At 44.7% G+C, this 14,333-nt stretch overlaps 1 protein-coding gene across 2 annotated transcripts in view; it reads right to left on the bottom strand.

Annotated features, from left to right (window-relative positions):
* SLC35F3 (solute carrier family 35 member F3) overlaps positions 1-13,973 on the bottom strand; it is a 96,532-nt gene extending 82,559 nt beyond the window's left edge. Inside the window, exons 1-3 of one of the 2 annotated variants that reach the window (XM_083496903.1) lie at positions 13,425-13,562; positions 12,264-12,493; positions 9,710-9,730 (exon numbers count right to left, since the gene is read on the bottom strand). In XM_083496903.1, the coding sequence (XP_083353029.1) occupies positions 9,710-9,730; positions 12,264-12,493; positions 13,425-13,477 (304 nt within the window). In that variant the 5' untranslated portion in view covers positions 13,478-13,562. Of the gene's footprint in view, positions 1-9,709; positions 9,731-12,263; positions 12,494-13,424 lie in introns of both variants that reach the window. The other variant, XM_083496904.1, reaches the window with a different exon arrangement.
* Positions 13,974-14,333: the final 360 nt, after the last annotated feature.

Below are 14,333 nucleotides of genomic sequence, written 5' to 3'. Positions count from 1 at the left end.
CCAAAAAGGGCAAAGTTCTAGTATCACTTGGTGGACTCATTTTATGTGTAAAAAGCACTGAGCACATTTACTTTCCCCTTTTTTAACAGCAAGCACGTCTTAGGCCATTATAATAAGCAAAACAAAATAATAAACAAGAAACAAAAAGAGCATTATCTAAAACTATCATTATTTTACATACTGTATTTGTTACAAGACAGAAAGAGAGGTGTTTGTTGAGCTGAGGCAAATTACAGTAATTATTCCAATAAGTCGCCAAAGCATCCCATTGCTACAACAGTTCATTATTCGCAAAATCATTCCAGAATCATAACAATACAGTTAGCTTGTCCATTGCTACTACCAAGAGTACTTTTCTCAATCACTGAGTTTTGATACAGACCATTAGATTTCCAGTGTTTTGCGTTAACAGCATTTTTGGCAAGTAACTTTAAAAAACCCAACAAGACTCCTATGCCTGCACACACCAGAATCTTCCAAGCAGTTAAACAAAACCATTAAGCAATCAGATATTGATTGGTTTGTTTTTGTGTTGCTGTTTTTAGTGTAAAGTGCTTTGAGTTTGTGGGGAAATTGTTTAAACATGTTTTAATAAACTTATTTCCGATTACTAACCTAACACTCTTCTCCAAAGTAATCAACTGATTGACCTGATCAGAAATTGCAAAAGGCCATAGAAATAACGTAATTCTTTAGTGGTTTTAATTCACCACAAGGGTAATTTTGATGGGACTAAAGAGCTTATACAGCTCTTGGTACACTGATAGGCTGCCACTAGCTCAATCAAGTTCCCTTTCCCCCTTTCTCATCCTGAGATTGCAACCTCAATCCAAAACAAAACAAAACTGAATTAAATTATATTAGTTCAAACAAAAAAGTGGAAGAGAATTGTAGAAACAGCACACCAACATTTTCTTCTAGGACACATTAAACAAGGCATGCACCACTAAACAAACATTTGAGGCTCTGTCCTACATTATTTCACAATTCTCTTGTTGAGGGTGGAAAGTGAAGAAGTTTTTAACAAGTCAGTGAATCCCGTCTCATGGGAAATTTGAAGGTGATGCAAGGAAAGCATATATATTAAGGGTAGCAATATGAACAACAGGAATTCAGAAATGATGGGGATCAAGATGCCTCTTTTGCATATTTGAGTCATTACAATGGAGCTTGCATATCCTTGATCATTTATTTCTGTTGCTTTATGGATACAATATTCCGTGGCATGGTGTGTGTTTTTTAACCTTCGGTACCATATTCTATCTACCCTGTTGACTTATAGCTGCTATGAGTTATTATGGAGAAATCAAATGTAGGTGGACAAATCACAACTTGATAAATACTTGAAATCCATTCTGATAGTAAACTAAACTCCAGTAAAGACCCTGGGCTAATAGCGAGGTCTTTAACTGAAACAGAAAACCCAACCAAATCAGCACTATTCATCCCTCAGAAGGGAGCAAGTTCCAAACTTGGGGTGCCACTACTGAGCTGGAATCAGGACTGCGGTAATACAAAATGACTAACACTGCAACCCTACTCCTCTCTACTTAGAGGTCCCACCAGGGGTGGAGGAAGGGGTGTGTGGTGGGGGTAAATCGCCCCAGGTGTCTTCGCTGAGGGGGGTGACATTTGGTGTGCCGCCCGCCCGCCTGCGACTCCCAAGTCTATCCCACGCCATCGGGGGGAGCTGCACCACTTTACTGGTGACATTCACCCTCTTCCCCCTTAGTTTTGACAGCTGAGGGGGAGGCTTGGGAGTTGCGGGCGGGCGGTGCGCCGAATGTCCGCCATCGGCGGCTCACTCCATCCCCAGCTGCAGGGCGCGTGCACCGCTCTGTGCACCTGAGTGTCTATCCTGCGCCTGGGAGGGCACCCTCCGTGCCCCAGCCCCCTCGGGAGCACGCACGCCCCAGGCATATGCTCCGCCACTGAGTCCCACCCACACTGTTCCACGAGGACTCCTTCTTACTGTTAAGGAGCCTAAATAAGCCACTGAGTTAGTTTATAAGGAAAATGGATAGTTTGGGAATGATTATCTGTTTTGCAGTTCCTAGTTTTAGAAAATGAATTGGCTTTCAGCACTTACGAACTTAATCTGTTCTGGAGGTCCGTTTGTAACCGGAAACCGCTTATAACATGAGGCGCGGTTTCGCTAATGGCGCCTCCCGCTGCTGCTGCGCCAACGGAGCGCGATTTCTGCTTGCATCCCGGGGCAAAGTTCGCAGTAAGGGGCATCTACTTCTGGGTTAGTGGAGAACGTAACCCGAAGCATTTGTAAAGGGGATGGTACGTAACACAAGGTACCACTGTATATCTGACAATTTCATTATTGATTGCTTTCAAGCATTTCTCTTTCACTGAGGTAAAGGAACTGCAACTCATACCATTATTATTTTTAAAAGTTTTACCATTTTTAATATAGTAAAAGGCAGTACTTTATTACTGATTTCATTTCACTGAGGAACTCCATCCATGCAACACCCCAAAGCTACTAACAATAAAAACATCAACAATAAAACACATATAAAAACAATTTAAAATTCAGCAAAGAGACTGACTGGGATAAGAATCTGCACTTAAAAGGCTTGTTGAAAAGGAAAGCCTTCAGTAGGTGCCAAAGAGACAACAGAGAAGATACTTCTCAGGTAGTAAGAGATTTCCAAAGGGTAGGTACCACGACTCTAAAAGACCCAAGTCCTACATCATGCAGATTTCCTGATGAGAAGATACCTGCAGAAGGCTCTGTCTTGAAGAATGAAGTGATCAGATTGGTGTATAAGAGATGATATGATCATTTAGGTGTCCTGGTCCTAAGCTATGTAGGGCTTTATACAACAGTGCCAGCACCTTGAACTAAGCTCAGTAGCTAACTGGCAGCCAGTACAATTCTTTCAGCAGCATTGTGACATGGTGGCAACACTCTGCCCCAGTGAGTATTCAAGCCATTGAATTTTGCACTAGCTTCAGCTTCTTGGCCAATCTTAGGGCAGCCCTACATACAGTGCATTACAGCAATCAAATCTGGGGGTTATGAAAGCCTAGATAAAATAATAGAATTGTAGAGTTGGAAGGGACCCTGAGAGTCATTTAGTCGAACATCCTGCAATGCAGGAATCTCAACTAAAGCATCCATGACTGATGACTATCTAACCTTTGCAGGAGAGTCCAGCACTTTCTAAGACAGTCCGTTCCACTGTCAAACAGCTCTTACTGTCAGAAAGTTCTTCCTGGTGTTTATTTGGAATCTTCTTTCTTGTAACTTAAAATCATTGGTCCGGCTTCTATTCTTCCATGTGACAACCCTTTAGAAATTTGAAGATGGCTATCTTATCTCCCCTCAGTTTCCTCTTTTGTAGGCTAAACATATCCAACTCCATCAACCATACCTTAAAAGGCTTGGGATATCAAAGGCTATGATCTGGCACTCTGAATGTGGACTGCAGCATCCCAAGGCCTCTCATATATTCCATCAATGATGCTATGATTGGCAACACAACACTCCAAGTTACTGCACTCCAAGTTACCCAAAGCTCTCTGCTTTTCCTTCTGGGCCATCCTGTATCCTGCCCTTCACAACACCTGTACAATTAGAAACAAGTATAGGTGTGACCTGCAAGAAAATATTGCAATATGAAGCGGTACTATTCAAGCGCCCATCCATGCTCTCTTCCAGGATTTCAGAACTCTTCCCTTGGTTTTCTGTTCCTTCATCCAGTGTCCCATAGCTTAAAGGTCTAATTTGGCTGTTTTGGGTTCTCCATCCTTACGCTCCCCTCTCAAAGTGTTGTTTTTTTTTTTAAACTTCTGCCAAGTAATTTCATACTTCCTGATACCTCCCCTCTTGTGCATGGATGGTGCCATTTTGGCAATATAAGAAGCCTTACATCCGGAGGCTCACACTGCTCATGAAGAAGAGTGGAACCCCCAAGCGAAAAAATATAGCCCATGCGTGCCCATTATCTTCAAGCAGCAAGCAAAGGTATGCAGAAGAGGAACAGATGGTTCAAAGCTCTTCCCTGCCCTCTTGCTTACTCTAAACAGCTGCATCATTTTCCAGCCTCTGCATCCTTATTTTATTGTGTCTATAATCTGAGCCATAATACTGACATAGCTAAAGGCATACCTCACCTAAAATACTTATTCGCATGAACAATATTTAGGACTGAACCTATAATAAAAGTGAGTAATATCTTTATGACAACTCCCAATACATACACTAAAGAACCCTTAAGTTTAGTATAAGCTAACACAGTTGAGCTATATGCAGGAAAAATATATATGGCAGAACATTACTAGAAAGGGAGGCAGCTACATTTTTTCTGCTATCTGAAGAGGTCCTCAATGAAACCATAGTGTATTCAAAAGCACACAAAGTGTATTCAAAAGCACACAAAAGCATAGTGCTTGAATTTCTGCATTCCCTACAACTATCAGATTCTCAGATAGATCAGCAACAGCCTGCAGGCGACTTTCCAACAGGTGGCAGATGGAGAAGCCGTTTGCTTCTCAGGCCCAGGCGGCAGAAGACCAGTGTAGATTACTTCCATCCCTGCATGACCTACAGTTTAAAAACAATCTAATAGGGAATCTCCAGAATTATGAATTATGGTGCTGGAGGAGACTCCTGAGAGTCCCATGAACTGCAAGAACATCAAACATGTCCATTCTTAAGTAAATCAGCCCTGAGTGCTCACTGGAAGGACAGATCCTGAAGCTGAGACTCCAATACTTTGGCCACCTCATGAGAAGAGAAGACTCCCTGGAAAAGACTCTGATGCTGGGAAAGATTGAGGGCACAAGGAGAAGGGGACAACAGAGGACGAGATGGCTGGATAGTGTTCTCGAAGCTACCAGCATTAGTTTGACTAAACTGCCGGAGGCAGTGGAAGACAGAAGTGCCTGGCGTGCTCTGGACCATGGGGTCACGAAGAGTCGGACACAACTAAACAACTAAACAACAACAATCTCCAGAATTCAATGCACACTGTAAAAACTTTTTCATAAAGAAATTTCTAATTGCCTTCAAAGTTTTAACATGGAATCATATTATGAGGCTTCATGCCATTTTCATGTTTTCTTGCTTAGATAGCAATCAGATTAATGTTCTACTACATGCAAAATAGTGGGCACAGTACATGCCAGGAATGTGACAGAAAGTAGTTAAGGAACACAAACTGAACCATGATTGTTCTGTGCTTATTAAATGCTATTAGTTTAATACTTCAATTTTAAACATTTTAATTTGGAAGTCTCATTGATTTGGTGGGTCCCAATCAATCTTTCAATCTATCTTTATTGTGGTCAAAAACCAGACAGGTGGGATCCTAAGTAGTATGATATAACATGCCAATTCCTTTATAAAACTTGACTGAATTTATTCCTTTTTTAAAAAAAATACCTTCCCTCCATGTATATTACACTAAGCCAGTGGTTTCTTAGAGAAAATTTGCATTCTTTGAGTTATAGTCTGAATGACCACTAGCATGATAAAACATTTTTCAAACCCAGCAGAAGACTGACCAGTTTTGGAAGCACATGGCTCAAACCCATATAAAAAACAACCACATATGTTGCCACTTATTTATGCCCAACTCACAAACTGAATTCATTACAGCCCAAGCTAATGTAAAAAAACAACAACTGATACTTGAGCACGCCACATATACCCTTTCTAGTCTACAGTTCATCCAACTCCCAACAACTCAAAACAGACAAGTTAGTGGTCACTTGCAGAACTGCACCGCAATGCCAGCTGTTCCCAATCATGTTCCTCCCTCTGTGCTCCCCTCCTCTGATTTCCACTGTATATTCTCTGTACAATATAGCTGTGTAATCACAGAAAGGTGAACATTGCTTTTCCCACAGCTAATTTCTGCATAGTAATTCTGATGGTTGTGGTTAAGTGCAGGTGATTCTTAAAAGGTGAAAGATTTATACGATCTGAAGAGAAACCAGAGTCCGCGACCAGAAGGAGGAGGAATATCAGGAAGAATGGAATAAATTTAATGATTATTTAGTTAAATTTGTTAAGTTAAACTAACCAGAAATAGCTTGCAGATACTTAATGGGCTTAGGATTTTATTTATGTTAAGTGATAAATTAATATGTTTAACTCTATAAGGAGAAGATTTAAGGATGTTAATGTTTAAGTTAAATTTCAAAAAAATTGGGATTTGGAAAACCGCTACAAGGACATGCAATGAAATTCAACCAAGGGGAAGCGAGGAAGTCATTTAACAAAGTTAATAACTGTAATTTTCAATAAGGCTATGATTTATGTTTGTTATGTTTGTTTGTCTTGTGTGTGTGTTTGTTTGTTTGTTTATAATATTGTAAAAACCAATAAAATTTTTTTGGGGGGAAAGTGCAGGTGATTCTTTGTTTTTCTCAGAACACGCAGCACTTTTCCGGTGTAATATGCAAAACATATCTCAACAATATGATGAAACATTTGCATAGCTTTGAATTCAAAGCTGTGTAAATTCAAAAGCATTGCTACCTCTTCTTTAGTCATAACTTCTGCCAAATTAAACAGATTCCAAGAAACAGATGCCATTAAAATATTGCTGTGGAGAATTAACATTGCACATTAAGCTTTGGTTACAATTAGCATTCAAAGACAAATTTAAATCCCAGAAAGCAGGTTATAATTGAGCCACGGATGTGATCTTTCTTACTTCAGCAAGTCTACCCACAGTTGCTCAACATGAAGTCAATTGGACTATTAGTCATCATGTCAGAAAGGAGCATTAACAACTAGCTCAGAAGCTGGCCCTCCCATAAGGTCCAATCTGGCAGAAACACCAATAAAGATATTTCTCTTAATGGGCAATAGGGCCATTCATGAGACAAGGTACCACTCATTTTAAGACTGAAAGAACAAAGCCTGCTAGGCAGTAATTACTGCAGAGGCACAAGTAGCAAGCCAGTTTTTGCCAACAAAGCAAACAACACTTTATCCAAGAAGTTATAAGTTCTTACGTATCTTTCAGCAACATTTTTAATAAACTGTAACTCTTTATGAGCAATTATAAAATCCTGCACAGCACACTTTCAACACCTCCTCCTTCACAATAATGGGTCAAAACCAGTATATCAGCTGCATCAAGCTACAGCTACACATCAAGGCACTCGGTAAAAACAACCACTCACAATCCTTTAGAATATCCCTCCCTTCCAGTGCAAAATTCTAAAACTGTGAATGATATTAGGATAAGATAGATTTCAATTGTAAACAATTGATCCCCCTTTTACTATATTTTTATTAAGTTTCGAAACAGCCTGGATAGCTCTGTTGGTTGCAGCATGCTGCTGTTGCAGAGAGATGTGGAATGCAGGGAACATGGCACATTTTCAGGTGGACATTATCCAGTATTTTCCTTCCTGCGTCTCCTGGATTGGCATTTCTGTCAAGCTGGTTCTCAGCTGTCATTCAAAGTCTCACTATCATCTACTTTCACCATATTTTTGTTTGAAGGGCCTGTTTAAGTGGGGTGGTGGATGATATTAATCTCCAATAATCCCAAGAGATCTCTAGCACCTTTAACATTGGAGGTGGAAAGCACTGTAGTCCCTTGCAGGACAATCATCCAAATTGGGAATCCCCAGTGGTATTTTACACACCCTCCTGGAGGCAGCACGTACATGGGCATAGCTCCCAACGTTCTGAGGTTTTCTCCAGGGAGGACTTGAAGGATCGTGATGGGCTGCTTGTCATGGGAGATGTCTTTCAGAGGCCTCAGTAGCCTCTAGACTTCTTCCTTTTTTGAGAACCATGCAAAACAAATGGCCACATCTCAGGGGAGTGAGTACTCTCTTGGCTTAGGGGCTATTGCACAATAGGCACAAAGCCACGCACAGAAAATTCAAGCTCTGAAAGGAGCATTTTGAAACAACCCACTAAAAATTCCTCAAGACTTTAATTCTACCACCTCTCAAAAAGTGAAAAATAACCCGGCAAGGGAAGCCTCTTTTGAAGATCATAGTCAACCAGTAGGGCACAGGTTTTATACGTCTACTGAGGCCAAGGTGAACCCCCCCTTTAATTATAGCTCAAAGAAAAATATTCCAGTGTCATTGCAATGGTCAAGATCCAGATTACCAAAAGTGATTTGGGCACTGACTTTGAGGGCTAGAGATCAGATGAGTCAGGAATATCACCCACACAAACACCAGATTTGGGAACTGAAACTCAAGCTGAGTCCAGCAACCATAGGAATCTGACACTTTGAACCTAAAACCATGGGTAGGCAAACTAAGGCCTGGGGGCCAAATCCGGCCAAATCGCCTTCTAAATCTGGCCCGCGGATGGTCAGCATGTTTTTACATGAGTAGAATGTGTCCTTTTATTTAAAATGCATCTCTGGGCTATGTGTGGGGCCTGCCTGCTGTTTTTAGACGAATAGAATGTGTGCTTTTGTTTAAAATGCATCTCTGGGTTATTTGTGGGGCATAGAAATTCATTCAGAGATGCACCCCCCCAAAAAAATATAGTCCGGCCCCCCACAAGGTCTGAGGGACAGTGGATTGGCCCCGCTGCTGAAAAAGTTTGTTGACCCCTGTCTAAAACCCTTCAGCCAGGATGCCCAGAGACTATAGTCCAGGATCCAGGAACCATCACAGAACCAGCATCCTTGCTCCTCACCCACACACAAAAGGCCTTGTGTGCCATCTGTTCGCCACCACAGGCAATGTGCTTGGCAACAGAGACACAACAAAATGTCAGGCTCCAGGCCAGAGATTTGCTCCTTAAAGGATCTCCATTTTCCAGTAAGGGGGCAGAGCCTGGTGAGGTGGTAGTCAAGCTGAAAAACTACATGAGCTCAGCAGCTAGTCCTTCTAAGAAGAAGTTGTCTCCACCAGAGTTTCTTCCCTGAGGCCTGTCCAAGGTACTGAAAGACTTGTTCCTGACTACTTTTGTTTTCTGACCTATGGCTTTCAAGTGGGTACAAACTCCTTGCTGCTCAGTCCCCTGCTCTAAACTCATACTAGCTAGCTTCAGACTCTCCTATGGACTCATCTTTGCCAGGAGTGTACAGCAATTACACAAATCTTATCTGTTTCCATTGCCCTACTCCCTCAAATAAGTGAAGTGCTGCATTAGCAAGACGTCAGCCCCACAGGACGCATTATAGTGGTCCATTCATATTACAAATAGTGTGTAAGATATTGGGCAGGTCCCTGTACATCAGGAAAGGGTGCAGTAAAAATGATAGGTAGAAGCAGTAACCAAGAATTCTTAGAATCCAAGCTAAGAAAGGGTTGAAAATATCCCCTATAATGCACAACTACTCAATTAAAAGAAGGCAAATCCCATCACTGGGTTTTTTCTCTCCAAGGACCCCCAACTGTCATCACTTATGCCTCATCTGCATTCAGTTGCAACCTATACATCCTCATCTAGTCCATTGCAGTTGCCAGACACTGGCTCACGGGAGAGCTTTAGCTCCTGGATCTTGATAGAAAAACAGAGCTGGGTATCATCAGCATGTTAATGACATCCAACTCCAAAACATTAAACAGCTTCAGCCACTGACTCCATGCAGATATCAAAACAGAAACTTGCGACACTCCACAAGCCATTTTCCAAGGGATTGAGTGGTTATTTAATTTGAATAAAGCCCTGTTTCCATATTTCAGAGCTGAGAGGACGGGCTCTTGAACAACCAAGCTGCACCATTATTGAATGCAGAAATTCCAGACTTACCTCCTGGTAACATGGCATCTTCTGAACCAACATGTTTGGAGAAAGGAAAATGAGAAGAATGAATATGTTTCCTCCTGGACAACTCAGGAGGCATGTTATTGTGATGTCACCATGCAAATGCAGAAAATTCATAACATGGAATTTGGCACCCCTTACAGATGATTCGTAAAATGGAGTAAGAGGGGGAACCTTCCTGTCTTTTTGTATGATAAACACACAAAATAGGCACACTGTAACAACCATAAGTGCCCTGAGATATTAGAGAAATATTTTGTCAGACTTTGGAAATATGAAAACACGAATCATGATCAGTGTAGTGTAATACATTGTATTGATTATTGTACACATTTATAGCACAATCCAATACAACTCTTCTCAGAAGTCCCATTAAATTCAATGGGGCACACTTCCTCGTAAGTGGGTATAGGACTGCAACCTGGTAGGAACTCCAGCATTAACTAGTGGTGGTTGTTGTTAAAAGAATCCTATAAGAATTTGTTATTATAATAATTTATGATTTATTCCCCACCCTTCTGGCTGGGTTTCCCCAGCCACTGTTCAATATATTCTTTAATATATTCTCACAAGTACAGATTTAACCCCATCCATCACGAGTAAGCCTAATCACTTTATTACATTAATGGTATTAAGAAATAAAGAACTATACCTTAGCACCAAAATTAACATACTGTATTGGCCTGAATATAAGCCTCAGCTTTTTCTCAAATTCTGCCCGTGAAAAGTTAAAGTGTGGCATATATTCTTGACATTACGGCATGCAGCCAGGAGCACAGGGCAAACAGTGCCAGGAATGCAGCAAAGCGGTGCCTGCCCCTCACATAGTCCCCCATCCTCTCCTCCCAAGGTCAGGAAGAAAGGGAGAGAGCGAGGAAGGGGAAAGGCCACTGGCAATGGAGCGTGGCTCCCCCCCCCCAGCGCCCATTATGCAGCCAGGACCAGTGAGGAGTGGAGCAGCTTATACTCCAGATTTTTTTCTCCCCCCCCTCCAATTTTAAAGGTGCGGCTTATATTCGGGTGTGGCTTATATTCAAGCCAATACAGTAAGTAGCATTATGGCGGCATCCTAACCATGTCTATTCAGGAGTAACTTCAATGGTGTTTACTCCCAGGTGAGTGAGGTTAGGATTCTGGCATGAAAGTCCACTTTGCTTTGATGAATACTGCTACATGCCACCCCAATCTCAGACCAGTGAAAGATTCCAGGGGTCCAGGCACCTACCCAGGGTCTGTGTTTCCTTTTGGGAATGAGGCACAGCGGAGACTGTGGTGTCTTTATGATATATGGTTTATTTACACATATATACCACCTGAGCCTACAACTGAGGGGTTCACAGCATTAACACACCAAAAAGGTCTTGTATTTCTCATGGTTGCAGCCTTGGATCCAAACAGAAATCAGCCATGGCTCTCTGACCCTCTGCTCTAGCTTGCTGCCTTTCACAGCCTGCAACCGTTTCCCTCCTAGGTTACATCACCACCAATTGCAATCCTAAACTCTCCACTCTGCTTTGTCTCTGCTAATTATCTCAGAGCTCAGGGAGGGGGAGAGTCTGACACAGAGTCTTCACTTTGTTACCAGCCCATTTCCTTTGCTCTCCCTTTAATGGCCCGTCTCTCCTAAGGAAGCTGGCCTGACTTATATTTTAATCATTGCTTGATTCATGGTTTTAGGGAAGTCTAGCACCCTAAACTCATAATAATACAATATGTGCAAATCTGTTTAGAAGTTGAAAGCAATTCATTAAATCATCCAGCTGTATGACATTTTCCTGATCAGTTCCTTGTATTGAAGACAAAAGCTTCTTTTGCCATTTAATCTAACAATTTTTATTCGTAAAGAAGCCCTTTATGCCACAGCGACCTTTCATAAAATTCGCATTTGATCCAAGCTTGAGCACTAAGCTGAAATCCTTTCCTAAATCTGAAGAATTATATGTTTTATATAATAATCACCACAGTGCCCCCCCCCAAGACAACCGGAAAGTTCAGTTGATCTGCATTTAACTCCTCATGTCCCCACATGCTTTTGAAACAACACACACACAGAAAGAGGGCAAGCTCACCCCCACCCACCCATCTGTTATCAGTCTTGCTATACTGACACAAAAATATAAAATGCATGGCATATACACAAGCGTGCAATGGGTCAGTGCATCTGGCTGTTAACCGAAAGTTTGGTGGTTCGAGCCCACCCAAGGACAGCTGTGGGCAGGATTGCAGGGAGCTGAAATAGACGACCCTGGGGGTCCCTTCCAACTCTACAATTCTATTATTCTAAGATAGCTGTGGAAAAGAAGGAGCAATAAACTAGCCAAATAACAAAGGCCATCTCTCATCTACTTTGATAATACAACCCACTGATTCCTAGAAGAGGAAATAAGGGGTTAATTCCAGAGTACAACCTGAATCCTCCCCAGGCAGTTTGAGAAGGTTCCTTGTGACAGAAAGTTGAGGACTGTGTGTGTGTATGTGCAATATAGAGAGAATGGTGGCTGCTGCTGTGAAGGAGGCAGGGAATAAACAAGGGACTTACTTTTGTAGCTAGCAGCCCAGGGCTGATAGCCGTAGTAGCCGGTAATCCGTAGAATCCTTTCCTCAATGGAGGTGAGCCCCACAGTCGCACTGGTGAGGTCTTCCACAGATCGGGACCATTTCAAATCCTCTTTGATCGCCTCATCCACCACTAGGTATTTCAGCTGCCGGAGTTGAGGGCTGATGTCTGACAGCCTCCTGGGGCTGACGTCTGGAGATCTCCTCATGCCACTAGAGGCAGAGACAAGAGAGGTGGGTGAGGAGAAGGTACGGCAAAGGCGAATGTAATAAATGCAAACCCTCCCAGGAACAAGGTGTTAAGAATGCAACAAAGAGGAATAGAGGCAGCTGCCTTAGAATCCCAGAATTGTAGAGTTTGAAGGGACCCCCAAGGGTCATCTAGTCTAACCCCCTGCAATGCCTTATGTCAAGCCCCACCACCAGTCCACCTAGCTCAGTATTGCCTACACGGACTGGCAGCGACTCTCCAAGGTTTCAAGAAGGCGTCCTTGCTACCCCTACCTGGAGATGATAGGGATTAAACCCGGGACCTTCTGCATGCCAAGGCTGCGGTCCTTCCCCGCTGAGGGCACTGGGCACAAAGCGCAAACCTCAGGCGAGTTCTACTACTATTTCGCTTAGTACAACGATTTGTAGAGGGGTTTTTTCCCCCCTCAGAAAACGTGGTCTACTTTGGTCTTCTGTCAATAGGCGCCGAGCCCCTCCTCCTGCGAGCCCGCCCGGACTGAGCCCAGCGCGACGCCGCTCTCCGCGCACCCCGAGGGGCTCGAAGCTGCCGCGAGGGAGCGCGCCGTCCTCCTCCGCTCCCCGCTGAGCTGGCCAGGAAAGGCTCCGGGCGAACTTTCCGCCTTTCCGCGCCAAAACCACCACCTCCCTTCTCCACACAAACACGCCGCTTCCTCCGCTTCTCAGACCCAGCGAGGAGGAGAAAAGACGAGCGCGGCCGGGAGAAAGTGAGCAGCAAGCAGGAGGAGAGGCTGAAAACTTTGCTCCCGGTGTCCCTCGTCCTCCCTCACCGGGTCGGCGCCAAGGCGCGGCGGCGGCCCCCCGGGAGAAGGGGAATGGCTGCGTGAGGGAACCTTTGCTGCGCGCGACGCCCCCCACGCCCAGCCCCCCGGCGCCCCCCTCGCCCCCCACTCACATGGCGACGGTCTTGCCCCTGGCCGTGCCGTTGGGGAACTCCCGAATCCCCATAGGGAAGAGCAGCGGGGGAGTGGGGGCTCCCAGGCTTCAAGGAAGGTGCAGCCGCCCCGGGCTGGCGGGCTGGAGAGACGGGGCGGCGGCCCCCGCGCGGGTCGCCAAGGCGGGAAGAGGAAGGAGGACGGAGCCGGAGCTAGCGCTTGCCGCCGCCGCCACCGCCGCCGCGCAGGCACGGAGTTTGGAGCGGACGGCGAAGAGCTGCTGCTGCCGCCGCCGCCGCATGAGAGTCCGCCTGCCTGAGTCCCCAGCGCGGGCGAGGCGTCGGCTCCCGGCTGCAACCTGCTGTCCGTGTCTATTGCTGCTGCTTGCTGCTGCTGCTGCTCGCCGCCGCCGCCACCTCTCCAGCAGTGAAGCGAAGGAGGAAAGCAGCGCTCGTCGTCGCCCCCCTCGCAGGCAAGCGCCGCTCTCGCTCGCCTCTTCTCGGGGGGAAATGCCGCGCGCCCCTCAGGGGGAACCCGCTCGCCCTTCTCCCGCTTTCCCTCCGCGCGGTGAATGTGGCGCGGCGGCCGACAGGGGGAGCCCGTGCGCACTTGGTGGGGAGGGGGAGGGAGCGAGGCCGCCATAGAGAGCGGCGCCCCTCCTCCTGGCTTGGGAAGAAGGCAGCGGCTGGGAGGCAGGCGCCCTCTGCGAAGGCTCGAAACACGCTTCTCAGATTAGTTTCTATTTGATCTCAGCGTGGAGCGGGTTGTATATTCTTGGAGAGAGAAAGGGGGTTTTATGCGTTTATTTCCAAAGGGGTAGGAGAATTAGCTCGCGCAGCAATAGCAGTCGGTCCTTACATTTGTTATTGGTGATGAGGATGATTTTGGAAGAAGAAAAAAAGGGAGGGGGAGGAAGAAGGGAAATATTA

The sequence above is a fragment of the Podarcis liolepis genome (genome assembly GCF_965112155.1).
Source record: "Podarcis liolepis genome assembly, chromosome: 3".
Lineage (NCBI taxonomy): Eukaryota > Metazoa > Chordata > Lepidosauria > Squamata > Lacertidae > Podarcis > Podarcis liolepis.
This window is presented reverse-complemented; position numbering and strand designations above follow the sequence as displayed.